Raw genomic sequence first — 26,672 nt, 5'->3', positions numbered from 1 at the left:
TCTCTGCAGTAGGACTCTGTGGCTTTTTTCTATTTCCACTTTTTCAAAAATTTTTGTATTATGATAGCAGGGTAAATACAAATCATTACTGTTACATCATTGTTTCATTGAGAAACATGCTTCATCCATTGCCTCATGCTTCTGGCTCTTTCTTTATCGAAAGAGTAAATGTCCTAAGAACTTCCTGCTGTGAGAAAATGTGAATGCTAAAGAGGGCAGGAACTTTAAGGAAGCATCTGATCTTCAGCTTGGCCTTATCTTCCAACTTATTTTAGGATTGTTAAAGATTCACTCCAGTCAATCCAATCCCCAGCAGGCTGTCCTGACGATCCCCAGCCAGCTCAAACCACTCAGTGTAAACACATCTGGAGGTGTGCAGACGATACTGATGCCTGTGAATAAAGGTGAGTCCTTCACCTGTGGGGTGTGGTTGTCTGAGTCTGTCTGCCTGGAGGGTCTGTCTGGTGGGAAGGTCTGTAGTCTGTCCTTTAGTGGCGACTCCTGCTTTGTACAGCCTGCCCTTGAGCTGTCACCATACTCCCTGGCACCAGCTCTGGGCCTGCAAGTAAAACCCAAGTGATCCATTGACTTCTAAATAACTGGTCATTTCTAAAGTTGAGCAGGGGAGTATATCTTAAACATTCATGAGAGTACAGGTCAATTGGGTTTTTACTTTCTGAGGTTAGTGACCAAGCCTGCATTTCCACAGTTGAGGATAACAGCTCAGTTACCCTGGTACTAATACTAAATAGCCTACCTTGTACATCTGTGTATAAAGCAAGGACCTTACCATTTTTGTTACACTGAAATTGCTTTTGTGCTAGTCATCTACAGTAGAGCTGTCACCTGGGAGAGAGATTATCTTCATTAAAATAATTTCTGTATTTCTTATATCCTCCCCTCCTCTTTTTCCCTGTTAGTGGTTCAGTCATTTTCTACCAGCAAATCGCCTGCCATTCTGCCTGTAGCTGCCCCAACTCCAGTTGTCCCCAGCCCTGTTCCAGCAGCTGTTACAAAAGGTATGTCATTTCCCACAGTATGTTTGCCCAGAAGTTTTATGCAAGACATTACTATCATAAGACTCCCTTGAATTTCAGCATCCATGAATCAATCGCTTCAAAAATACGTGGGGTGTTTATATATAGATTTCATTGAGGGAAGTACAGAGATGTGTAAAGCATTGTTTTTGCCCTCCAAGAATTTATAAACAGGTTGAAGAGAGTTGCAGTAGACAGCAAGCAGTGATTGATAAATGCACAGTAGATATCTGAAAAATGAATGCTGAAATATTTCAGTCTAGGATGTGTGGTTCAGGGAATGTTAGGGGTTGTGGAGGTTGATAACACTTTGTATAGGACACAGATTTTAACCAGAACTTTAAGAGTGAAGCATTTTTTACTATAGAGAGGCATGCCAGATTAAGGGAACAGTAGAGATGAAGACTCAGAGGGCTTGTTTGGGTGAGTAGACCAATCAAGGGGACCAGAATTTGTTTATCCTTTCTCCTGTTGGTGGACATTAGGTTTGTTTCCAGTTTGGGGCTATTGTAAGTCTTAGAGAGCCTATCCAGTAAATAGCTGTCCAAGCCTGAAAGTACTGATTATATGATTTTGTAATTGAGTGCCAGATTAAATTACTGTATTTCAGGGGTGTACAGTTATGTAAAGGATCTGTGGGTAGGGTCAGATGTTGACAGCTGGCAGTGGGGACACTTTGGATTATTGACTGGATGGAAAGAGTACAGTGTGTTAGAACAAAACATTTTGACACTCTGTAACATCTACAATAATGATAGCTACCTTGTGTAAGAGTCTAAAATGTACCCAGTACCATGCTAGCTGCTTGGTGATATATATATTTATGTGTATATATATATATATATATATGTATATCACTAATGATCAAAGTACCTAAAAATAGCTATTAATGCCCATTTTGCCAGTGAGGAAACTGAAGTTTGGAAATACTAAGTCTGTACTTCCCAAGTCTAGAAAACTAGAAAGCAGTGCAGTCAGAATTTGAAATACTTCTTTTCAGGCATTCCAGGATCTCTCACAATAGTCTTGGGAAGAGATGGATTTGAAACTTACAGCATGACCATCTAAAGCAAGGGTTGGCTGACTACAGTCTGTTGCTCATTTTTTAAATAAGGTTTTATTGGCACATGGCCATGCTGATTCATTTACATATTGTCCGTGTGTGCACTGCAGCCTCAGAGTTTGGTCATTCCAGCTGAGTTCCAATGACCCACAAAGCCTAAAGTATTTACTGATTAGTTCTTACAGGAGAAGTATGTCAGTCATGATGAAAGATGCTAACCTATACCAGCATCTCTTCTCAGTAGCAGGTATATATCATAGTCCTCATACAGATTCTGATTCAGTTAATTTTGGATTGGGACCAGAGCATTTCTGTTTTGATTTTAATTAAGCATACCATTTGATGAGTTTTGACAATTGCATGAACCCAGCATCCCATTCAAACCATAGAAATTCCCATCCCCTGTAGGCAGCCACTCTTTCAATTTCTATTACCATAGATTAGTTGTGTCTGTTTTTAACTTTATGTGATTGGAAGCACATGCATTCTTTTGTGTCTGATTTAATTCACCCACTCAGTGTTTTCTGAGATTCAGCCATGTTGTTGCTAAGTAGTATTCCACACTGTAGGGGTGGATGGATAAACCAGAATTTGTTTATCCTTTCTCCTGTTGGTGGACATTAGGTTTGTTTCCAGTTTGGGGCTATTGTAAGTCTTAGAGAGCCTATCCAGTAAATAGCTGTCCAAGCCTGAAAGTACTGATTATATGATTTTGTAATTGAGTGCCAGATTAAATTACTGTATTTCAGGAATCCCCTGGTGATCCAGTAGTTAGGACTTGGTGCTGTCACTCTGGCAGGTTCAGTCCCCAGTTGAGGAACTAAAGTACCACAAGCAAGTGCCATGTGCCCAAATAAATAGCGTATACTTGCATCTACAGAACTAGAGTGTCTGAACTTTTTCTGAGGACGTCCTTCTGTTTCTTGAAGTCTCAGAATCACTAGGGGTTGGGGGAAGATGTCTTGCTGACAATGGAATTAGCAAGGTCACTCAATACAAGTTGGTATACATATAAAAGCCACTTTGAGTTCTGTATAGAAATTAACTGCCAACAATCCACTAAATATTTATGAGAGAAACTTAGAGACCTAAAAAATTGAAGGATATACAATTATAATTAATTATATAAATTTACTGAGATACCTGATTTTATTCTTTCTCGCAAAATGACATGGGTTCAGTACAGTCCCAGTCAGAATCTCTACTGTTGTTTTTGTGTTTGTATAGAAATTGACAAGATAGTCTAAAGTGTATATGGGAATGCACAGGCCTAGAGTAGCTGAGATAATCTTGAACAAAAAGCTGGGGGACTTGGGTCACCAGATGTATATATACTGTAAGGCTACATAATTGAGATTGTGTAGTATTGGTTCAAGAACAGACAGAATGTAGGGGTCAGGCAGTGGAAGGTGCAAACCGTTGGATGTAAGACAGGCTCAGATATGTACTGTACAACACAGGGAATATAGCCAATATTTTATAATAACCTTTAAAAATTGTTTTGAAATTTAAAAAAAAAAATTTTAAGAGACAAAATAGACAGAATAATTGAACAGAAAGGACAGCCCAGAAATAGACACACACATATATGGTAACCTGATTTATGACAGGCTCAGCAGGGAAAAGTTCTTTTCAATAAGTTGTGCTGGGTTAATTAGATATATCCGTTTGGGGGAAAGAACGAAACTTGGCCCCAGCCTTACATCATCAAATTTAATTTGTGCTGGGTCCTAGACCTAAATGTGAAGAATGAAACAGTAAAGCTTCTGGAAGAGAATATGAGAATATCTTCATGACTTTGGGCAAGGAAAACACAAGAAAAGTAGCCATGAAAGAACAGATTGATAAATTAGACTTTATTAATACTAGGAACCTCACTGTATCAGACGGACAAAATTAAGAGTGAAAGTCGCCACATACATCCTGAAAGATATTTGCAATTGATATATCTGACAAAGCAGTTCTCCCCAGAATATAGAAGACCTAAAAGTCAGTATGAAAAGGACGCTGATTTTTGTTTTTAAAGAGCAAGAGGTATAAACAGATACTTCACAGAAGAAGATATCGAAATACAACGAAATGAAAAGTTCACCCTCATCAGTCATCAAGGGAATGCAAGTTAAAATCATAGTGATACTATTCTATCACCAAAATTAAAAGAACTGCATCGCTAAGTGTTGACAAGGGTGTGAAGCAACTGGAACTCACATACCCTGCTTGTGGGGCTACAAATTGACATAATAACTTTGGAAATGAGTTTGGCAGTTTCTGATAAAGTTAAACATGTTATCTGTCATGTGTCCCAGGAGGTACACTTCTAGGAAATGCATGCATATGTGCACCCAGAGACATATCCAAGCTTTGGTTTTTTTTTTTTAAAGCCAAAAAGATGCTGACGCAAAAAGGTATGCACGATGTGTTTCCAGTTATATAAAATTTAAAGTGGACAAAGGTGGTTATCTTTGGCAGAGAGGAATGCTAGAAGCATAAGGGACCCTGGTTGAGGACTGGAAATACTCTGCGTCTTGATTGGGGTGCTTTGTGCATGGATGTATTTGTAGGTAAAATTTATCAAACTGTACCCTTAATATTTGTGCATTTTTTACAAGTTATGCATCAGTGAAAAGGGAGAAAATACACTAGTGTATCTCACTTGTAGACCTTTGCTTATATGAAACTATTGAAGGATGTTGAGTAGAAAATGATACTAGCATGCTCCTTTGGGTGCGTGTACTGGTGCTCATGTACAAGATGAGTAGTAAGGGAAGAGACTGATGGCAGGGAAGCTGGTGCAAAGGAAGTGTGTGTGTGTGTGTGTGTGTGCACGCGTGTGCATGCACAGTGTTTTGATCAGACTACAGAAGGAAGACACGTGCTCCTGATGCGGTTATTTTCCGTCCATGGATTTGGTGATGTTAAAAGCCTCATGTGATGAGCTGATTTTTCCCAGTAAAAAACATCTGATTTTTTTGTTTTTTGCCTCATGTGATGAGCTCGGATTTTTCCCAGTACAAGACATCTCATTTTTTTGTTTTTTGCCGTCTGTCTCAGAACACTAAGATAATGCTAAAAGTTGATAAACTTAGCTGGAGAGATAATAAACGAAAGGATATTAAACTTAGAACAGGCCAGCATTGTATTTTAATGTGGCGTTGTTCAAGTGTAAGAGTGTATGTGTGTGGTCTTCCATAGTGGTGTGGTTAGCCCTCTAAGAAATATCTAAAAGCCGTTTTACTGCCCTGCCTTTGTCATGAGACACAGGCTAACAGTTCTCCCCTTGTCTGCTGATCCCGTGACGACAGGCGCCATCCCAGCACTCTGGCCGTGTCTCTGCAGCTGTGGCAGCATCCTCACTGGGTTCCCATTGTTTCTGCCCACAGGTGTCCTTCTATCATTTAGCCCTAATAGCGCTCTCATTGTTTCTATTCCCTTGTAGTGAAGACCGAACCAGAAACACCTGCACCAAGCGGCCCCTCCCAAGATGGTCAGACAGCAGTGAAAACAGAAGAAAGTTCTGAGCTGGGAAACTATGTCATTAAGTAATTATTTCAGTCCTTTCTAAGGGGGTTGTGCTTTTGGTTTGTTATGGTACTTTAAAAAAAAGTCACTGTGACAAGTATGTGTAGAGTTGTCTGTATGTGTTAAGCCCTTTGACGGGTAGAAGCTTCTGTCCGTGTGTGGTGAACAAGTATTACCATTTGCTGCACATCTAAGGCTTCATTTAACACCTCCATGTGACCTCCAAGCGGCACCAGATTTGTTGCCTCAAGAGCCTCGGATGCAATTACAGATCTCCCTCCCTTTGAGCTTGCCAACACGAAGTTTCCTTGCTCCATCTTTGGGTGTGAAATTTCTTACGATGTAATTACTCAGGTGTGTGTACATTTTGTGTTGCAGTATGCACACATGTGCCCAGTCTTAAACAGCTGCCTTTTTATGGCCCATACATACTCAGTGCTGCTTCTAGAAATATTGAGGTTTTCTCGTTTCCAAACTGGGGGAACCCACTTCTAGCATATTTTGAAGTATCTCAAAACTGCTGGAAATGGTAGAGACTTAGCCACTTTCACGGAGGTGACAGCATGAACTGTAATAACACTAAGATAGGCATTCATATGATAGAGTCTCTGCTCTAGTGGCAGTCACACTACAGAAAGATTACATGACTAATTTTAAATGAAAAAATATGTATATAAAATGAAATGTCAAGTTTGCATTATTTGTCATTTCTGGGGGCTCATCTGTTTTAGTGTTGACTTTAAGCATTAAATGCTCTTTGTTTATAAAGAAGGTGATATACAGAAGGAAGGACATGCAGATATAGTTGGGTTTAATTCCCTTGTAAAGGAGAAATATTTAATACATACATAAATTTATACGTATATATGCTACCCTAATTTTCTTTTGTCCTTCTCAGGATAGACCATTTAGAGACCATCCAGCAACTCTTAACAGCAGTAGTAAAGAAGATCCCATTAATTACTGCAAAAAGTAAGACCACACTAAGTATATTGGAGCGTGGTTTAAAGCTGTGACCTGGTTGGGATATTGAGTCAATTTGAATCACTTGGTGTTATAATTAATACTGACGGTAGTTATCGTAGGGAGGGTAGTTTAGCTCCAGCTGTAGCTTATTTGCAGGGTTTGGAATTCACACTGTCTTGGTCAGTCAGTTAGGTTAGTCTTTTACTACTTTCACTGTGATCTGCAGAAGGAATTTTTTATGTTATAGTATAGAAATTATAAATCTGTAGTGTATATTTAAAATTACATTTGTTTTTAATGTTTATTAATAAGGAAAATAATTAGCATTTGCCTGCAGCACACCAGACTCTGCAGGCTCATTATACTTACTGCCTTATTTAACCATGGTCTCCATGGGATACATGGTGTCATCTCCATTTCACAGATGAGAAAACTGAGAATAAGCGAGGTTGTTATTGTGTTCAAAATTACAATAGCTATAGGTCATGCAGTTTTGATTCCAGAGTCATTTATCTTTCATCTGACACTCCTGTCACTCATTCTGTAGAACTGCACGACTATCAAGACCTCCAACAGTTAAGTCTCCTCTCTCCCTGCCCATTGTTAGCAAGACTGAACCATTTGCTTCTCAGCCCTGGTTGCTCTGACAGAGGGCATGACTGGCAGCCTGTGGATACTTAGGTGTCTGCTCTTGGGCAAGGTCACATTTAGAGGGAAGGGATGAAGCAGATCATCACTTCACATATCATGGGAGTATGAAATGATGAGCCGAGTACAGACTAACCTGCTGTTTTTCCAGCTGTAATAGCAAAAATTATTTTTTTTCCCCTCAAGGTTTAGGGGGTCATTTTGAAGTAGCTCAAAGTGAATTTTCAATGATTCTTCTAACGCAGCAGAAAAAATTTTTAATCTTTTTTAAAAAAATCAGATACAAATATAGAATGTTTGAACTTAAAGGCAGTTCAGGAGCCATCTTCCTAGTAGTCTGATTTTACAGTTAAGAAAACTGAAGCCCAGAGTGATGATGTAGGTTGTCCAAGGCAGCTTAGTTAATGGCAAGGCCAGGGCTAGTTCTCAGGTCTGCTCCCAGTGGAGTGCCATTGCCATTTATTTTAATAGAAAATCGCCTGTCATGATGAAGCTTTCTCTACCACAGAAGCTGATTTCCCAAGGAGGGCTTTGGTTTGAGTACACATGAATGAGATGCCTTCTCTTCTAAGGACAAGCCCTTCTGTATTATGTTGCATTAAACTTGCCTAGTAAGGAACATAGCCCATAAAGAGGTCTAAAGAAACTTCTTGGACATGCCTCCAGCAAATAAGATTTTATTTAAATCTTAACTTTATTCAGAGTTTGCTGGATATGTGCATTCTAGGTGAAGATGCCAGCTGTTTTTCTGCAAAATCTGTGGAGCAGTATTATGGCTGGAACATTGGGAAAAGGAGAGCTGCTGAGGTAATCCCATGTCTGCCTCTTTGATATGCAGGCCACCACTGAGAGCCTGTTGGAGAAAATAATCAACCACATGTACATCCTGGCTGCTTCCATAAACATCGTCATATAGAGCAGTGATAAATTCTGCAGCATGTTTTGTTAAATATTTGATGGTAGAACTTTTTCCTTAGTTAAAAATCTCATTCTCCAGACTTGTAGGTAGCCTTTGAAAGACCTACTTTCTTTTCCTGCATTGCTAAAAATTTAAGTTTTTAAAGAATTGTAATATGTTAAAATTAAGTCAACTATTTATTGTTCAATGTGGCAGCTACTCTGCCAAACAGTGAAGCTATAAGAGGAAGTGGCAAGTACAAAGGCGTGCGTAGGAAACTTTGAGAAAGCCAGCGATGGGTTTGGGGAGGGCGGGAAAGGGGGAGATCACAGGCTGGGACCAGCTGAAACACCTTATAAGGCCAAGCCTAGGAATTTCAGTTATTTTATAAACATTAGGTAAAAGTTCTTCTTTTTTTTTTTAAACTGAGGAGAAACACCATCAGATTTTTTTTCTCAGAAAAAAAAATTATTCTAACAAGTTATCATGGTAATTTGCAATTGGGTGATTTATTTGAACACGCTCCTAAGTTGAAGGATTTCATTATGCACACCCCCACCCCCAATTTCTTTAAGTGGCAAAGAGCGATGACAATGCGGAAAGTCTTACAAGAAATACTGGAGAAGAATCCAAGATTTCACCACCTGACTCCACTTAAAACCAAGCACATTGCTCACTGGTGTCGCTGCCATGGCTACACCCCACCTGACCCCGAAAGCCTGAGGAGCGATGGGGACTCGATTGAGGATGTGTTGACCCAGATCGACAGTGAGCCAGGTAAGCAAGGCAGGCGGTGGGGGGTGTACTCGGCACCATCGGCAGCTGAGAGGTGTCTCCTTGGAGCACATGCTCATCTCTCAGCCTCCAGGGCTCTCAGGCCACATCAGCTCCAGCAGGTCTCAGAGCTCTTTCCTTCACCCGAGGTAAAGGGACCCGAGGACTCCAGGGGTTGCCATGGAGAACAAAAGTCATGACTTGCCTCTCACCATGTGTCCTATCCACCTCCCAGGACAGTCCCTACCAAACTGTTTGTGCCCAGGTGTCCCAGGTTGTGTCCCAGCCAGGAATGTTCCGGCCCACCGCATGCAACAGACACACACCATTCATTCAGGTGACCCCTTCCTCTGCATTAGTTCTCCTTTGGAAACTTTCTTAATCCACCTCCTTTCCTCCCAGAAGTAGTACTTCTTCCTTTGTGACCTACGAGTCTTCTTCCCTGAAGATGGGGACAATGTCTTATCTGTTATTTTATCTCTAGAAACCTAGTGTGGAGGTGCACTGCCTGGTGTTGGAGGCACAGGTGTTTACACATTAGGTGTAAACAGCTAATAATGTTGCAGATAAAATGAATTGTTTTTTTATAAAAATACAAATAACTGTATGTGGGTGGGGGTGCAGGGGAGCTGGGCATAAAGATATATGGGAGAATGTTTTTTGAGTTTCACCTTAAAGAAAAAGTATTGTTTTCTCCTTTTAACCCCATCTTTGTAGAAAAACAGACCCTTCACCTTCCAGTCTGAGGAAGGCCACAGCACAGGGATGGTCTGGGGGGTCCTTTAAGACTTAACACAAGTTTCATTTCCTCCATGAAGCTTTCCTGAGAACCCTAATGCAGGGTAGCCTCCCCTTTCCCCGATCTCCAGTGGTATTTAATACCAAAACCTTGAAGGTTTCTCAGATTTTTATTGCTAAGTGCTTTGAGAGCAGAGGCCTTGTTGATTATTTCTGTGCTTCTCTGGCAGTGTATGTAAAACTGTGTTTTTCCTGTACTGGGCTTTCATATTAATATGACTGATTAAATCTGTGAGCATCCTGCCAGTAAAACAGAGGGAGTTGGATGCTTTGCCTCCATCCTGCTGGGTGTCTTTAACCCCATGTTGACATCACTCACTTATGATAAAGTAAAAGGGATGCATAGAATATTCCCAGAGCCCCTGCTGGCTTTAAAGCTCTATATATACTCTGTTGGGCTCTGTATAAATCAGCTGAAGATGGGATGCATGGTATACACTAAAATGGTAGTAGTACTCAGCTCTAAGCAGAACATGGGTGATTTTTAATGTCTTCACTGTTAATTTCTAAATTCTCCAGGTTAAAAAAAATTTTTTTTAATCAGTGGGGTGGGAGGATGGCCTCGTTTTTAGTGGCAAGAGTCAGAATTATGTGCTGTTTGACTCAGGTTGCCCTTAATAGCACATAGGTCTTAACACAAATGCCTGGCTTGATGCTTGTCTCACTTATGAATTACTAGTTCTTATAATTATAGGTCCATGGAATTATAGAACTGGACAGGAAGTCAGATCCCTGATACTTAACCCTTCTTCTCTGGGTCTCAGGCTGTTGGCCCCTTGGAGATGCAAAGTCCCTTTTCTTTGATCACCACAGTCATAAGACTGATTACCTCTCATGTAGAGTGCCCGTCATCATTCTCGTCAGCTGACAACCTCTGCCAGAAACTGGAGGACCTGCAGCAGTTTCAGAAGAGAGAGCCGGAGAACGAGGAGGAGGTGGACATCCTCAATGTCTCAGAGCCGTTAAAGATAAACATCAAAAAAGAACAGGAAGAGAAACAGGAAGAGATGAAACTCTACCTGCCACCAACACCAGGCTCTGAATTTATTGGCGACATCACACAGAAGGTAGCGGGCTAAGGCCTGTGCTGTGGGATCCCTAACCCGGGGCTTGGTGTCTTAGAAACTGACACCAGACCTCCTGGGGAGATAGATGGTAAAGCTGGGGGAACTGTCTGGCACCTGCTTTCCCACGTCAGGGCCTTTGGGCAAGAAAGTGAATCACATGTAGAGCTTGCTCATCACATGACATTGGAGCAAAGGCAGCTTCGTATTTCTCATCTCTTTTTTTCTCATTTGCCTCAGTAGAAGCACCTTTCCTTCAGAGGCATGTCAGAACGTGCTTTCCCTGATATTGTAAATAGCTCCCAAGTGCCCTGCCAGGGAGTGGGTATGGCATTGACTCCCTTGGGGTGCAGGAGAGAAATGTCCACCCACCTCTGGTGGAACAAAACTTCACTGCAGCATCTGCATGGCTCCCTGGGACCCAAGTGAGAGACTTGTTCTTTTTATCCCCTACAGAGGAAATGGAAAATGGGGCAGTTTCCAAGTATATCTTCTTTCTTTTGCAAATAGGGCCTCAGAGTCTGATGCAGGCTTTCCAATGTGGTGTTCTCACTGTCAGAATTCATGGTAAATTCTATGTTCTCTCATGAAGGAGATTTGGGCACAAGAGAAGGATTCTAATAGCATTTTTAACAATCCCTCAGAAACATGGCACAATAGGGTAACAGATTCTTCTCTTTGTTACATTCTGTGTTACTTCTCTGTGAGTTTTGTTAAGGACATTTGTAGAGTGTCTCTTCCACCCAGAGGTCTCCTTGGGTATCAGAAATGTGCTTGTTTTTAATGTACAAATAGAAACAAAAGGCCTTCTTTTGCTCTTCCAGATTGGGATCACCCTGCAGCCTGTGGCACTGCATAAGAACGTGTATGCGTCGGTGGTAGAGGACATGCTTTTGAAGGTGGGTGCCTGTGGGCAGCAGAGGGGCTGTCAGGGGCTGAAGCACCATGGGGTCAGCTGGGCAGGACACACTGGATCCCAGGCTGCTTTGAAAAAGACAGGGACAGAAATAGAACAACAATGACAGGCTTTGTGATTTCTTTCTTCTTATTTTTAAATTAATTCAGTTTTAGTTCCTCTGTGTGTCAAAGCATCTGCAAGAGTTCCTGTGCCAGTGTCACTAACAGTATTTTTTAATGCCATTTCAAGTGCTTTCTAAGTAGCCTGAAGTGAAAGTCAAAGCTCTCAGTGCTTTCAGAGGTGACTTGCATGTCGCAGTAGAAACAGCCACAACTGTCCCAGCCCTTGGCAACAGGATGACAGAACCAGGTTCCTTACTCAGCCGGAGCCTGGCTCTGCTGTTCTTTCCTGGTGGATCCCCTCCAGGGGCAGGGATACCTCACAAATAGCCCTCACCTGTTTCCTTTATTAAAGCAGTGTCTGATTAATGAAAATCACCCCCTTCACAATTCAGAATCATGGCCTCTATAGTTGTGGTCTATTATTCAAACCTTTAGTTTTTCCTTAAGGACTTTGGGTCTTTAGATACAGTGGTTTCCCAAATTTAGGGTCTGGGATGGGGTCAGCTGCATCTTTCTGACCAGCATGCAGGTGGCATTTTTAGAGTAACAGCATTTTCTGTTATAGGCTACAGAGCAGCTGGTCAGTGACATCCTGAGACAGGCTTTGGCAGTTGGATACCAGGCAGCATCACACAACAGGTACAGTTCTCACTTCCTGACAGTTCCCATCAAGATATTTTGTACTTTAAATCAGTTCAGTAGGAGCTGGAGGTATCCATGCTTGGGACATTCTCAGAGCCCAGACTGTCTCAAAATGACCAAGCAGACCCCTGAGTCTATCTCTTGGTTGTGAGAGGTCTGTGTTGTCTCTGTCTCCGCTGCAGAGACAGTTTGGTAGGATTCTGATATGTTACAGGGTTGAATATATACCAGTTCTTTGCCATTGAAGATAATAGTGTTTCAGACTTGGGGCCAGGCACTGCACGTTACCTAATTTGTTTTTTGTTGCAGAACTCATACTCCCTAGGAAAGTGGGCTCTGAAATGTTATCTTGCCTGGCTTTCCTAGCAAATACATCAGAGAACCTAGATTTAAACTTCAATCTCATTGGCTCTATACCCACAGGCTGACCACTCCTTTGTGGCCTAATTGTCACTGACTGAGATGCTGAATTTTCCTTTTGTCCCACATCCCGGCATTTCTTTCAAAGGAAACAAATTTATTCTATTGTTTAAAGGCTGTTATAAATTTATTAAAACTTTAACAGAGTACCTGAGGTCATGAAGAGACCTAAATAAGAGGATTATTAGGTCAGACTTGACAGGGATATAACATAGTGGGCAGTATAGAGAGCTCTTTACAAAAAGTGGGGAACAAAGGAGTTCCAGTAATGTTGCTGCTGCTTGTCCTGCTAGAGATACAGGAGTGGGCCGAGTGCCTCTGCGGCCCTGCTCACCACCATGGTCCTGACTATGAAGACACAAAGCAACTTGAGTGCTTTTGATAAGAACATTTAACATCACCCAACTTGGTCTGGCATAAATTCCAAGAGATGGGAAACATGGTCCCCAAGTTCTGTGGTGCTTTGATTCAGCTAAGACTGAACTACAGCGATATTCTGTTCTCTGCTCTACTTCATTCCTTTTTTTTCAGTCTTCAAAATCTTTGTTTTCCCTTAATCTTCAGCCAACTTCTTGAAATTCATCTCATGCGTATGAGTAGGAAGTTAGATTTGAGCCCTAAATAGGGCTGGCCGGGAAGAGGATATAGGCCACATCTCCTGAGTCAAAGGAATTAATGGAAAAGAAGAGAGGTGGGGGGACAGAGGGAAAAGAGCAGCTCCCCATCCCTAGAGTGGCCCCAAGCCATGCCTGTCACTCATTATTATCCCCATATAATTAATTTAGATATTTGAGAGAATTAACATTTATTTTTTTTGGACCAGGATTCCCAAAGAAATTACAGTGAGTAATATTCACCAGGCCATTTGCAACATTCCTTTTCTGGACTTCCTCACAAACAAACACATGGGGATACTGAATGAAGATCAGTGAATGGAATGAAGATGCTCCTAGGAAAGCAGGATTCGAAGCCTGAAACTGTGATGACTCTTCTTTTCTGGAGAAGAGAGAGTTTCCTGTGTGCCTCAGAGTGTCATGGCCACCAAACCATTGCCTCCACCTAATGCCACCGGAGCATTCAGTCCCAGGTCAATCCCTTTAGGACAGAAGTTTGTTTCCTGATTCTAGAGTTAAGCTGTGAGTGGATGCATGCTCTGTCAACTCGCATCTATTCACTCTGTGCAGGCTCCATCAGAGTCTGGGGTCAGGCCACTTTATATTGGGCCCTTTTGTCCTCTGGGTGGTTTCCAGGGGGTACCATGGGCCTGAGTCTCCCTCCAGGAGGTGGGAAGTGAGTCTGGCAAACTAGAGGTTCTACCCATTATGTGAGTTGGCGTTCCAGGTACCCCAACAGTTACCCTGATAACGTCTGGAGGAGGGTTGGGCTTCGGCACACAGCAGTGGCCGTGGTGGGGAGGATCCGCTGTCAACCCCGAGTCAGCTCAGGAAGCAGTGATCCTGTGCGGAAACCACACGAGCTTGGGAGACCACAGACTGAGAATTCCTGTTTCATGGAACACAAGAGAGTACTGCCGCCAGTCTCAGCATTGTCGGGGGGGTGAACAGAGTCCAGCACAGGTCAGGAAAAGGTTTGACTGCAGCTGGGAAGCCCTTCCTGTGTGGGTCACAGACCCGCGCAGCGTGGAGGAGGTGCCAGCAGAGCGCCGGTTCCTGCTGTTGGCGTGGGCTGCAGGAGCTTCTGCTGAGTCCATGTTGAGTGGCCAGTGCTTCCCCCAGTCCCTCAGACAGCTCATCTCATCCAGTTCTTCTCTGTCAGTGAATTGTTCCCAAGAAGAAAAGTATTTCAAACACTGTGAGTGCCTTAAAGGTAGAGAAACGACTGTCAAAACCAGGTGACAGGGAGGTCAGTGCTCAGAAGCAGTGAGAAAGCTGGTCGTAAGCAGAGCCCCGTCCGTGGGAGACAGAGTGGATAGAAGGCAGGTTAGCAGCACCCTGCACGATGTCCAGTTTCAGTATAGACACAGGACCCCAACCTTCCTAACATAGTCCGTGTGTGAGTCAAGAATCTGTTCTCAGTTAGGAATCTGCTTCACAAAGATCTGAAACCTACCCAAGTCAAAGAAACTTACCCAAGCAACGTAATTCATGTTTTCCTGAGTCCTCTAGATGTTCAATTCAGGAAAAGACAACTATGAGAAATCTGCCCTTTTTAATTCAGCATCTGAGGACTGCAAGTGCAGAAGGAAATCTATTCAGTAAGTCATCAGGCATGGTCTGGTTAAGAGTAAAATAGTTTAGTGGTGAAGACTCAGATATTCTGTACATAAAGTACTCCAGGCAAGGTTAATGGGCAGGTGTAGACTCATTTACCAGTGGACGATGACTTAGATCTACAGGATTGAAGATTTGATCCAAATGAGAACAGATTCAGTTCTTACAGGTAGGAAATCCTCAAGAAATTATCTTTTTGCAAAAGAAATAGTAAATGATTTAACAGTCCTCATATATGTTAATGTTTCAAATGTATTTGTATCATAATATGTAACATAATGTGTAACAATATCTACAGTAAATCTTTTGGTATTTGTGATGGGTTTTTCTGAGTTTGGGGGCTTCCCTGATAGCTCAGTTGGTAAAGAATCCGCCTGCAGCGTGGGAGACCTGGGTTCGATCCCTGGGTTGGGAAGAGCCCCTGGAGCAGGGAAAGGCTACCCACTCCAGTAATCTGACCTGGAGAACTCCATGGACTGTATAGTCCGTGGGTTTGCAAAGAGTCGGACACAACTGAGCAACTTGCATTTTCTGAGTTTGGAGCACTGCACTTTTGTGGGGTTTTTCTTACGTTAGGTCAGAAAGAGCTGGGACGAGGCAAAAGTGTAGGGGTTTGTGTATTTAATTCTTCCACTTCTTTCTAAAAAGAATTTGCAGCTAGTAATAAGGATTACGGTTATATAAAAATCTGAAAGAGTTTTGGAAGAATGCATGTTGGCCCTGGACATATGGTTTCTGACAGCCTAGAGTGAAAGAAAACAACCCGATTGAGCTCAGAGCCTCCTCAAAGCCAAGGCAATGAGGGAAACAGCTCCTGTTGTCCAACCAGGAAGCACACTGGTCCGTTTGGCAAGAATGGGTCCCTGCTGAGGCCTGGAAAAAGTCACTCTTATGACCTGGTCCTGCTGGGACCATCTGCTACCGTAGAAAAAACTACAGGAACTGCAGAAATATTTCATAAATGACTATTTATATCCACCCTTAATAAGAACTAAAGGCTTTGTTTTGAAAGCTCTGGTTTTTGAAAAGTAAGAAGTTCTTTGGGGAGATAGTCCAAGTATGTAGCTTTCTTAGGACCAGACTCCATTTAGTATCAGCCTTTGGGGAGTCGAATGGTCTAGAGGAAGAACAGGGGCATTGCTTAGGCCTGTTTCCTGAGTGTTCTATGTGTCAGCCACAGTTCTGACAGGAGCCACAGGACAGTGTCACAGTACCTTCTCGGGGACTCTCTCTTCCTCACCGGAGGAGCCTGTGTGTGTGGCCAGCAGAGCTCAAAGGATCCCCCGTCGGCCTGGGGTGGGCTGCACAGCCAAAGTTCTCTCAAATGCTGCTTTTTTGGAGTTTGACCTAAAATCCTAGCGATATTACAAGGATGGTTAGTGTTTAGGGTTTTTCTGAGTTGGAGCCATCAGTCTTGCTCTCAGTGACTGGGGCCCTTCCCTCTGGTTGGGCCTCCTCACAGCTGATCAAGCCTGCTACTGCAGTGCTATCTTTGGTTATGGAATAATTAATTTGAACTCTTTCTGTTGGCTAAAATTACCTACCAGATTAAACTGTTTTAATTTAATACAAAAATGCGTACTGTATAGAAACTTTAGCAAATATTGTAAGATGTAAAAAATTTTAAATTACCCATAGTTCCCCTTCTCAAAGATAGCCGCTATTAATATTTCAGTACGTTTTTGTCTTCATTTGTATTATTTATATGACCTACATGAGTTGGGACCACACAATTGAGGCTCTTATTATCTCAGTGGCTTCTTAAGGCCTTAACATAATGTTACTGGAGTGGCCTTATTAAGACCTAGAGTGAGTGGGAGCAAGGTTCTTCAGAATTCAGATCTAATAATTAATGAAGTCTAGTAAGGAAAGCTGTTGCATTGGGATGTTTGTGAAAAGCTGTCTGTCCTTGAGCATGCAGGATGCCTTCCTAAGGTCAGGTCTTTCTTGGGCAGTGATGGGGCTGCTAGGACAAGCTTGGGGGGTGGAGAGGCATAACTGGCTGTGCCGTGTGATGAACAGGGACTATTACTGGACCAAAGCAGCAGATGCCAGTAAAGCCGGCTCCCAGGAAGGGGTACCTGCACAGGAGAGAACACGTACAGCAGCTTACTTTGTTGGCCATTTACTGTACTGAGCACCCTGCATGGAAACCCAAGTTCTCTTAGGGGGAGGCAGGGTTTGCAAATGAGCAAACAAAAGTCTAATCTTGTTTTACCCTAGGTGGGGCTGGGGAGATGTGTTCTTGTTAAATACTACATACGACACCAGTGCAGTTATAGCCCTGGGTGAGCATTCCCAGAATCTACACACCTCCAAGGGAGTGCAGCGGTAGCCAAGGCACATTAAAGTCCTGTTACCAAGAGGAGGATAAAGGAAGACATGAGAAGGCATTCGTGTTTATAATTAAATAAATAAACTAACAAGAAATTGAAATAGTACATTTGCATTTTAGTAAAATATGAGATTGTACAGTTAATCTGTTTGCTTCTCACAGAAGGCCCAGCAGGCAGTCTCTTTTCCCTTAGGAACATCTAACATGCAAACCAATGAAGTCTGAAATAATAGAACCCTTTGTGTAAGCATATGGTTTTGCTTTCCATTTTAAATGATTCTCTCAGATCATTTCCTTTGCTGGAACGAGGGGAAAGGCTGTGCCTGCCAGAGCTGGGAGCTAGCACCTCTGAGGGGACGGCCCCCTCGCAGCCTGAGCGGGAAACACGGCCCCACCTCCACTCTGAGCTGCTTCTGAAACCTGAACGCCACCTCCTGTGGCAAAAGTAAAGGCTCACCAGGCTAAGTCACTTGGGAGCTGGAGAGGGATAAAAATCCAAAGGGAAATCCATGAGTTTTCTTACGAAACCTGTCCTTAGGTTGTGCCTGTAATCTCTAAAAGGACACAAACGTTTCAAGGGCTGCTTGCAAAGAGGAGAGCCGCTGGTTCCAGGTGGCTGCACCTGCTGGATTTTATCGATAAAGTCAGCAGAAGGACTTCAAAACCAAAATGAGCTTGTTCCTCGGCAGCTAGTGAGCTCCCTGTAATGAGATGACATTTTAAGGCCTTTTTGGCCACCCTTGCCCCAAAGACATTCCCAGTTCTTAGTACGTAGTAGTTCCCATCTAGTCATCAGTACACTAAGGGAACGAAACTGGTGTTAGTATACAACGTGGGGCTCAGAAACCAACAAGATAAATGTCCTTCACTCAGCACTTCATTCATCCCAAGAAATGTTTTGTTAAAACCAGGGTCATCTTGGCCATAAAGAAATTATGTTTTTAAAAAAGAAACTATGATTGATACTCTTCTGTTCCTTTGGGAAACTTGTTCCTGGTTACTTAGCATTATCATGAATCACATGCAGGTGATAACCTAAGATTTCTTCTACAACCTGTGAGGGGCCGCTGGTGGGACTATCCAAGGACATTACCTTGAGTTACCATAGGTTATAAAATTATCATACAGCCTGGACGTTACTGGATCTTTCAAGGATCTGTTATGTCCATACTCCTCAACCCCCAGAGACCAATTCAGTTCACAGTAGAATTGATCAAGGTCTTCAGATTTAAAAACTGAAGAGCGCCCTAAAGAGGCAATTAAGAAAAGATCTGAAGCGTTCCGCACACTTCCCAAGGAAGGAGAGGGTGGCAGGGGCCCAGCGCTGAACTGGGCGGCACCTCTGTCCTGCTCGCAGCACCGTGTGGCTTGCGGAGGCGTGGCGCCCCTGACAGGGCCATCCCGTCCTGAGGTCTCACCGCAGTCCCCGGGGGTGGGTTCTGATCCCCGTGGCTCACTCTTCTGTGGGCAGTCACACGTTGAGGATCCGGGGAGCCGAGGCCTGAAAGATGGCTGAGGGGTTAGGGGCAAACTTTTTCCTCACCTCAGGGGCCTGAAAAATGAAATTTTGCCACAGATCAGTGGAGCTCTTCCTCAAGTTTCCCTGTCCCAGCAGCTCCAGACTGCTAACCTGAAGGGTCAGGGGTGTCCACATGGACAAGCCTTCGGGTTGAGTCAGAAACTGAACAGCCCGATACCTCCCTCCCAGCCCCTCCTCTCCTATGGACTCAGGGACGTGGAAGGCTTGCACTAAGCAAGTAAGTGGTCAAAGGTAAGGCTGGGATTTAGGAGGGAGGCAACACCCTGCTCCCAGAGAAGCCAGTGCTCGGGGAACACACGTGGCTAACAACAAAGCAGCACCTTGGCTTTCAGTTTCTGAGCGATGGTTACGGGGGTTCAGAAGCCACTGCCCCTGCCACAGTGCCATCCGACACCATCCACAGCTGACACCTAGTCCCTAACCTGGACAGAAAAGCCGCTGTTCTCACACCCCCCGCAGCCAGGCACCAGCTTTCCTCTGACCTGGAAACCGGGCCTGGGGCTGCCGTCCCATCCAGAGCTGTGGGTTGTGATGACTTTGGCGGGCTTCACCTTCGTGGATCTTGATGGCTTCACTCCAGTCCAGGCCTGGAATTCCTGTCTGGAACAGAACACATCACAGCCTTGCACAGGGCCGGCTGTCTCTCGGGCCTCGGCTCTTGCCCTGTGTTCTGGAACGTTCCTGGCCAGTGTCCACTGCTGAGCTGCTGCTCTGGCTGCAGATGCTACTTTCTCACAGAGGCAGAACTAGCAGAGGAAGTGGACCCCAAACAGCTCCACCAGAAACTTTCTCCCACATTGCCAGGGAGCAACAGGCACGCGCCGCACTGGGAGTGAGCAGAGAACTCGGGCAACAGCAGCATCCTGTTTGTCCTAAACCGTGAGAGCCTGGTGAGTGCTGGGCCTCGGAGACGACACGTTCCCGCCCTGCTCTCCGGGCTCCCTGCACTGTCTCTGGCCCACTTCAAGGGGCCCTAGAAGCCCAGAACCAGCGAGTCGCTAACCTCCAGCCCATGTCACTGGTGGCCCTTACGTCCAGGGAGGGGCCGGCCTGGACTGTGCACAAGGCATGGTCATCCCTGGTTACAACTGAGGAGGAAGATGAGGCCCAGTTTAGTTTAGTTCTCTATGACCTGTCTTATTAACTCCTGCAAAAGAGTAAATCATAGTGACCATCTCAAGAAAGTAAAGACCACCTGGCTTTTGCATGGCGCTGTGCATGTGGGCACTCATGCACGGGAGCAGGGAGGGATGGTGGTCTACATGGGGGTAGGGGCTGCTGGCTGCTTGGAGGGAAGTGACAAGGCTGGCACAGCCTAGCTCCATGTGCTCAGAGTTGCATTCTTTTGACAAAAACTAATTCCTCTTAGAATTGAAATAGGTTTTTTTTTATCAACTCCCCTACTAAATAGCTGAGACCTCCTGTGCCCACAGGAGCCCCTGGCCAAGGGGAAAAGTGTCCAGCTGGCCAGGGGCAGCACCCACATGTGGGCTGGGTCCGTGCCTATCATCCCCTCCACGGCCCTGGCCAGGTTTCAGGCCCTGAGGTCAACAAAGCAGCCTTTTCTCCTTAGCTGCGGCACAGCTGGGCTCCACTGGGCAGGCCCTGTGTGCGTGGTACAGCTGTGTCTGTCCACGGTCAGCACTTGGGTACTAGGAAGAGAATCAGACCAAGGCTTTGTCGGATCACTTTTGCTTCCAATGCTGCAAGGTTTCAAAGACCAGCTGTCTGCGCCATCTGCTGCTCTGCGTCTCTCAGGGAAGCAGGTCCTCCCCTGGGCGTGCCCTTCTGTCCCCACGCTGAGCTGAGCCTTGGGTCAGGCAGCCCAAGCCAGCTGCCCCAGGGTGGCTAGAGCAGTCCCCATGACTTTGTGGGGCAGGAGATAATAAAAATACAGGACTAACTTAAACTGCGCCTCCCTCACCAAGCAATTTCCACCATCATCCACCTCATGTGAGCCTCAGCTGGACTCAATGGCCACAGTCCTTCCCGCTGAGGGGCAGGGGGCTACCAGGGCATTGCAGAGAACCCAGTATGAGGATACTGGGGCCTGGTTCTCAGCCCAACAGGACTTCAAACAAATCCCTTAACTTCCCTAAGCCTTCAAGGTGGGCACTTGAAAAAGTGGCAGTCAAGTCTGGCACTTTGACGGTTAGCCCTTTAACTGACTCACCAAGGAAAGACAGAGATGACAGGAAGGAGAACTGCCAGAAGTGGGCAGAGCTAGAACCTGGGCCCGAAGTGCTGATACACACACACACAATTCTGGAGAGAAGGCTCTGGGAGGGGCTGGCAGGGGGCAGGTCTCACTGCCCACCTGGCCAAGCGAGTGAGGCAGGTCAGTTCTCATCTGGAGACCAGGGGCCAGGTGAGGTGAGACCTGCTGGGGTGGAGAGGAGCAGCTTGAGCAGTACTCAAGGAGTACTCTTGATATCTTTGGGCTCTCATGATCTGTTCATTATCTTTGTGAATTTATTTAAATGGTTTTCTTAGGTAACATGCATCTTGCAAGAAGGCAGGCGGGATGGAGTTGCTCATACCAGTAGTAGAGCTGGGAGGTAGAGGGTCTCAGAAGTCAGTCTGCAGGGTCAGGAGAGCCAGGTTCAGCAGCAGTCCTGTGTCTCTGCCAGGTGACCCAGGCAAGGCAAGCTCTTACTATTTGTGCTTTACAGATGAGGAAAGGGTCAGAGGGACCAAGTGACCCAAGTTTATACACCTTTATACAAAGGAGAGCTCTAGTGAGTTCCAACTTTTGCCCAACCACTGCCAGACACAGGTCAAGCAACTATCTAATTCAGAGGCAGCATCTTAGGGGATGGCAGCCTGTTTGGGGGCACAAATTTGATCTAGGGCAAGAAACACTTGAACTCCACTCTGTTCTACATGACCTCTTGCCAGAGCCTCATCTATAGAATGGGGACAGCAAGAACTGAATTGATTTCACGGGGTTATTGTGAATTGTGAAGTCTTGGGGAGATAAATCTATGGGATGTCCTAAGCCTGAGGTCTGCTACGTGCTAAGCAGTACCTTTAGTATCACAGGAACTGGAAGGACCCAGCAGGACATTCAAACCCGCCATCTGTTTAACGGGTGAGGGACTGCTTCTGAAAGTTCAGCCTTTGCTTGGACACTCCCAGTGAGCAAGGAGCTCAGCACCATGCAAGCTTACTCATCTCAGTCAGTTCTAATTATTAGAAAGTGCGTCCTTCCCAGAGCCGAAGCTATCTCCCTGCAAGCTCCGCCCCCCCCCCCCCCCCCCCCATACCTGGAACATCAGCCATGTGAAGGCATGGCACACCCAGGACCTCTGGCCTTCCAGGCCTGTCACCGGTCAGCTCCTTCCAGCTGGTCCGGGCCAAGGCCCCGTCATGCAGCAGTCAGCACCTTCCACCGCCTGACTGGGGCACCAGTGCTACAGCTCAGTGCTCTGCCCCTCACATTCCCAGCTCCATTTCTGCAGCTCGGCTTGAGCACAAGACCACCCTGCAACAGCCACTCCTCATTAAGTTCCTTAAAACCTGCATGCCCGCTAAGGAATCCCTGAGGAGATGGGATGTTCTAGTGTCTGGATCTTGGTGGTGATGTTCAGGTGTATACAAAAATCATCCATCTGATAGATTTTACTAGATGGAAATTATACCTCAAAACAGTTGATTATCTTTTCCCCTCCCCCAAAACAGTTGACTTTAAAAGTAATTAAGTTGAAGGGGAAAGTTCATACCTTTTGGCCCTTAATTCGACAGGTATGAATTCATATTGAAGAAATTAGGGTATAAGCAAAGATTTAACTGTAAGAATGATGATCTTATAAGTTATTTTTCCTCTAAATTTTTTTTGTTGCTAAAGGTAATACATGTACACTTTCTTTTTCTTTTAAGCAGTGATTCAGGGAATTCCCTAGTGGTCCAGTAGTTAGGACTCCTCGTCTCCACTGCAGGGGGCATGAGTTTGATCCCTGGTCGGGGAACTAAGATCCTGCAAGCTGCATGGCACGACCGAAAGAAACCCCCCCAAAACAAAGCAGTGGTTCAAAAGAGCAGAGTGAAAAGTCCCTCAGGCTCCATCTACTCCAAGCAGCATCTACAACTCCTTTTCCTTCTTCCTTTCCCTAAAGGTTACGATTTTCTCACACATCCATGCAGAGACATTTTACGCTTATTTCAGCAGATATGTATACATCAATAACCCTTTAACAACACAGATAGTAGCAGACATACTGTTCTGCATCTTTTTTGACATTTTCTGTTTTAGCCCCTTCTATGGCAGAGCTATAATTAACCGGTCCCATACATCAGTAGAACAATGACATTGTTTCCATCTTCTGTACATTGTTGACATGTACCTTATTACTCCTTAACTCCCACCTCATGTTCAAGGTTACATGTAGTGAAATTTTCTCTATGTGCAGTAACTAGATCAAAGAATAGTGTTTTTAATAGCCCCAAATTAGCAACACCCTAAATATTTAATGACAGAATAGGGTAATATTTGGAGGTACATATCAATATATGGGTAAAGTATTCATATACCCATATTAATATACCCATAAGAGAAAACACTACACATCCATTAAAACTCATGCTGTAGAAGAGCATCCAGTAACAGGGACCAACAGCCACATAACATGAAACAAAAAATGTAGTTACAAATCTAGCCATGTAAGAATTACAAATGGATATGCCCTCAAATGCATGTTAAGGATTTGAAAGAACTACCAGTTTGGGGTAGGATTGAGGGATACTAATTTTTTATGTTGTAATTTCCAGTTCTTCTACAGTGACTATGTCTCACTGTTGTAGTAAGAAGACAGCGCCCTCATCCATGAGAGGAGCACAGGCCTGTCAGTGAGAGCCAAGTCAGCCGCCCTCAGTGGGATCTTGAGGGGACCACCCAGAAGCCTTGCATCTGGTCCTCACCACCAAAGGCCCCGGAGGGCCCTGGCAGCTGGCCCACGAGCGCTCCTTCCATGGCTGGGCCCTTCTGACGGAAATTAAGATTTTAACTCCAACGAAGGCAGGCCTTTCTGACAGGACTGCCCCAGAGAGTGAGGTGGTGAGCTCACCGTCAGGGAGGTGCTTGCTCTGACTCCAAGTCTGGTCAGAGAGCATCAATGGACAGTCAAAGGGGTGACCTCACAGGCTGCCTGAAGCTCTCCAAGTGGGGTGGGATGGGGGATCCGGGTGCCTCCTCGCTCCTGCCCACCTGGTCCTCCTGACTCCGCGGTTCAGTCTCCTGGGACCACGGGGTCTGGGTAGGATGCGCTCCCCTGCCCCCAGCCTCATACCTGTACGATGTGGTCGCCACTGCAGCCGTATCCGCGTCGCCGATGGGGAGCACGTAGACCCCCCGGCAGTGGGGTGCGGAGGTCTTGGCCCTGCGGCTGCTTGCTCCCTGTCCGCGCCCCTGCGTTGCATCTCTGGACCCCGCGGGCGCCGTCCACACGCCGAAGTCCCGCTGGTACTGAGTGAGCGGCACGTCCCGGCTGGGGTCCCGGGCGCCTGCGGGAGAGGGTCCTCTGCGCGAGGGAGCAACGCCCGGGATTGGCTCCTCGCTCTCGAGGTCCGAGTAGTTGTGTAGGGTCAGCGGCACGGCCACGTCGGAGCGGTCCAGCTGGTTCCAGCGCCGCGCCAGGCAGCAGAGGCGGCTGATGCAGGGCCACGCCATGCCAGCCCGGCGTCTGCCGCTCGGCTCCCCGCGCTCCCGGGCCGCGCCACCCGCCGCCTGCGGCCCCGCCCCCACAGCCCTCCCCGCGCCGCCGCAGCCCCGCCCCCTGGCCTGGGGACTGCCACCCAGGGAGCGAGGGCTGGGCCGCAGAGCTGGAGGGGTGCAGAAGCGGGGCTGGGGCTGGAGGAACTGAAACCAGCTGGAGGCACTTTCCGACTTGAATAATGTTCCCTAATTTAATCCAAAGTTCCCCAAGTGCTATCCTACAAATTGAACCTGGGTTCGCAGAGGCCAGGGGCCGGATGGCAAACACTCCTAGCTGGTACTGAGTGAACAGTGTGCTGGGCCCCGCCCACAGGCTGCCAGATTTGTGCGAGGCACACTTGGAGCTTGCGGGGAAGCACGAGAAGATGTAGCGATGAGGGGATGAGAGAGGGCTTACGGCTGTACTTCCCGGAGAACACGCGTTTGAATCAGCCTTTATGATACCAAACTCGTGACAACCAATTCAGCCTTCCACTGAGAATTGACATTAGCCCTCAACTGACGTTTCCTGAGGTCTAAAATCCCTAATTTTAAAGCATGGCTCCAAAGGCTTGATTTAGCTTTATAAAACTGCCACAAATCTTTGGCTGCTATGCTATAAAAGTTCCTCTCCCTCCTATGCAGAGCTAAGGTAATCCTCCAGGCTAAAGGTCAGTCTGTTTCAGACATGACAGGGTATCAGACCATCCCTGGCCACACCAGCCTTCCTAAATTGACACAAGCCCTCAGTGTGCACTGCACACCAGTTACTAGTAACTATGGAAACAACATTAATTACCCAGTGCACCATCTCAAGCATATACCTGGACGGTATCCAGCCTGCACCTCAGAGGAAGAACTGCAGTACAGCCCTGGCCAGTCAAGAGAGACTCCTCTCCTAAACCATTGCATTGCCAGTCTTAGCTCGAAGGCACAGTGATGTGACACGACGACTGCCAGAAGTGGCAGCAGTTCGGCTGCCTGGGCCAGGCCATGACCTGAGGCAGCAGCAGAGCGGCCCTGCGTTCTGTGAAGACACTGGGAGACCTGCTCAGATCACCCACCTGCTCTGTGTGACCTCCATGCACCACGGCCGTGGGTCAGCCACTCGGGAGACTCGTGACTAAAACACTCCATCCTGCGGGAGAAAAAAATAGAGAAGCTCTTCTTGTTTTGATTCCTTCATTAATTAAACAGTTAAAGAGCACTTACTATTGCTGTGTACCTGGAATAATGCCAGATGCCTTCAGGAGGTTTACAGAGCAGTGGGTGACAAGACATGGAAACCAGTATAACAGCTTTCCAACAGCGGAAAGAGGGCCAGGGGCCTGGACTCACCACCTGTAGTGAGGGTGGACAGTAGGACTGGGTGGGAATGCAGGGGTCAAGGCCCAAGGGTTCAGCCACAGGTAGTAAGGGCTGAATCACAGAGGGCCTTGGAAGCCATACTAGAGTTCAGAAGCAGTTTTTCATAGGCGACAACAGGAAATGACTAGAGTGTTTTCAGAACTCTGTGGCCATATGGAGAAGTACAGGACATTTTAGAGAGCAGCTGGAGAAGAGTCTTTACAGTCAGGTTAGGGACAAGGGACTGGGACTTAACGCACAGGTGCCGAGAGTGGAGAGAAGGGGCTGGATTCTAAACAAGAGGTGAGAGAGGGAATCTAGAATGGCCCAAGTTTCTGGCTTAAGCCAGGAGTGACATCTGACATGCCTGCACAGTGACATCCAGGACCTAGGTACAGAGTGACACAGCTCAGAAGACAACTTAACGGAGGTAACTGAAGCGGCAGAAGTGGAGAGGAGAGAGAGAGCTAAGGCTGCACTTCTGGGACCCCACACTGCAGAAGGCAGCAGAGGTAGCACAGGCTGAGGCACATGAGCCAGGCGGAGCATGGCCTTGGGGTGATCACAGGTCGGCAAAGAAGCCAAGATGAGGAAGTAAAGTACCTCAGCAGGCAAACAGGAGAGCAGGAACAGTTGCCAGAGCTTTGGACAGTTAGGCTTGTGCTTCTGGAGCTGGACACT

General features: G+C 45.8%; 2 protein-coding genes across 22 annotated transcripts in view; one reads left to right on the top strand and one right to left on the bottom strand.

Moving 5' to 3' along the window:
- The window catches only part of YEATS2 (YEATS domain containing 2), a 97,810-nt gene extending 82,411 nt beyond the window's left edge, over positions 1 to 15,399 (top strand). For 7 of the 11 annotated variants that reach the window (XM_070466318.1, XM_070466321.1, XM_070466322.1 and 4 more), the window contains 11 exons: positions 276 to 404; positions 921 to 1,019; positions 5,537 to 5,639; positions 6,518 to 6,591; positions 7,961 to 8,040; positions 8,707 to 8,908; positions 9,141 to 9,242; positions 10,544 to 10,770; positions 11,592 to 11,666; positions 12,353 to 12,426; positions 13,673 to 15,399. In XM_070466318.1, the coding sequence (XP_070322419.1) occupies positions 276 to 404; positions 921 to 1,019; positions 5,537 to 5,639; positions 6,518 to 6,591; positions 7,961 to 8,040; positions 8,707 to 8,908; positions 9,141 to 9,242; positions 10,544 to 10,770; positions 11,592 to 11,666; positions 12,353 to 12,426; positions 13,673 to 13,781 (1,274 nt within the window). In that variant the 3' untranslated portion in view covers positions 13,782 to 15,399. Of the gene's footprint in view, positions 1 to 275; positions 405 to 920; positions 1,020 to 5,536; positions 5,640 to 6,517; positions 6,592 to 7,960; positions 8,041 to 8,706; positions 8,909 to 9,140; positions 9,243 to 10,543; positions 10,771 to 11,591; positions 11,667 to 12,352; positions 12,427 to 13,672 lie in introns of those variants that run through there. The other 4 variants (XM_070466327.1, XM_070466320.1, XM_070466319.1 and 1 more) reach the window with 3 other exon arrangements.
- Positions 13,638 to 24,678, bottom strand: MAP6D1 (MAP6 domain containing 1). 11 transcript variants are annotated; one of them, XR_011487266.1, is made up of 5 exons: positions 24,241 to 24,676; positions 19,438 to 19,555; positions 17,873 to 18,967; positions 17,394 to 17,433; positions 14,968 to 16,435 (listed from the first exon to the last, which is right to left on the bottom strand). XR_011487266.1 is itself a non-coding variant. In XM_070466328.1 (3 exons), exons 1-3 carry the CDS (start codon positions 24,618 to 24,620, stop codon positions 14,390 to 14,392), a joined length of 801 nt encoding a protein of 266 aa, XP_070322429.1. In that variant the 5' UTR covers positions 24,621 to 24,678; the 3' UTR covers positions 13,638 to 14,389. The 11 variants fall into 11 exon arrangements, 2 of the variants coding, with proteins under 2 accessions (XP_070322429.1, XP_070322430.1); XR_011487269.1 differs by having other exon boundaries at positions 18,509 to 18,967; XR_011487273.1 differs by having other exon boundaries at positions 18,834 to 18,967.
- Between the last annotated feature and the right edge of the window lie 1,994 nt (positions 24,679 to 26,672).

This window comes from Odocoileus virginianus, chromosome 4 (genome assembly GCF_023699985.2).
Source record: "Odocoileus virginianus isolate 20LAN1187 ecotype Illinois chromosome 4, Ovbor_1.2, whole genome shotgun sequence".
Taxonomy (NCBI): domain Eukaryota; kingdom Metazoa; phylum Chordata; class Mammalia; order Artiodactyla; family Cervidae; genus Odocoileus; species Odocoileus virginianus.
This window is presented reverse-complemented; position numbering and strand designations above follow the sequence as displayed.

What these genes read in the sequence shown, in the direction of transcription:
- MAP6D1 (XM_070466328.1), bottom strand. Translation starts at nt 24,620, where the DNA reads ATGGCGTGGCCCTGCATCAGCCGCCTCTGCTGCCTGGCGCGGCGCTGG. An exon ending in GTGGCGACCACATCGTACAG is followed by an intron (nt 16,436 to 24,240) that starts GTATGAGGCTGG and finishes TAATATCGCTAG; the next exon opens with GATTTTAGGTCAAACTCCAA. An exon ending in AAGAGAGAGTCCCCGAGAAG is followed by an intron (nt 14,670 to 16,294) that starts GTACTGTGACAC and finishes TCTACCTTTAAG; the next exon opens with GCACTCACAGTGTTTGAAAT.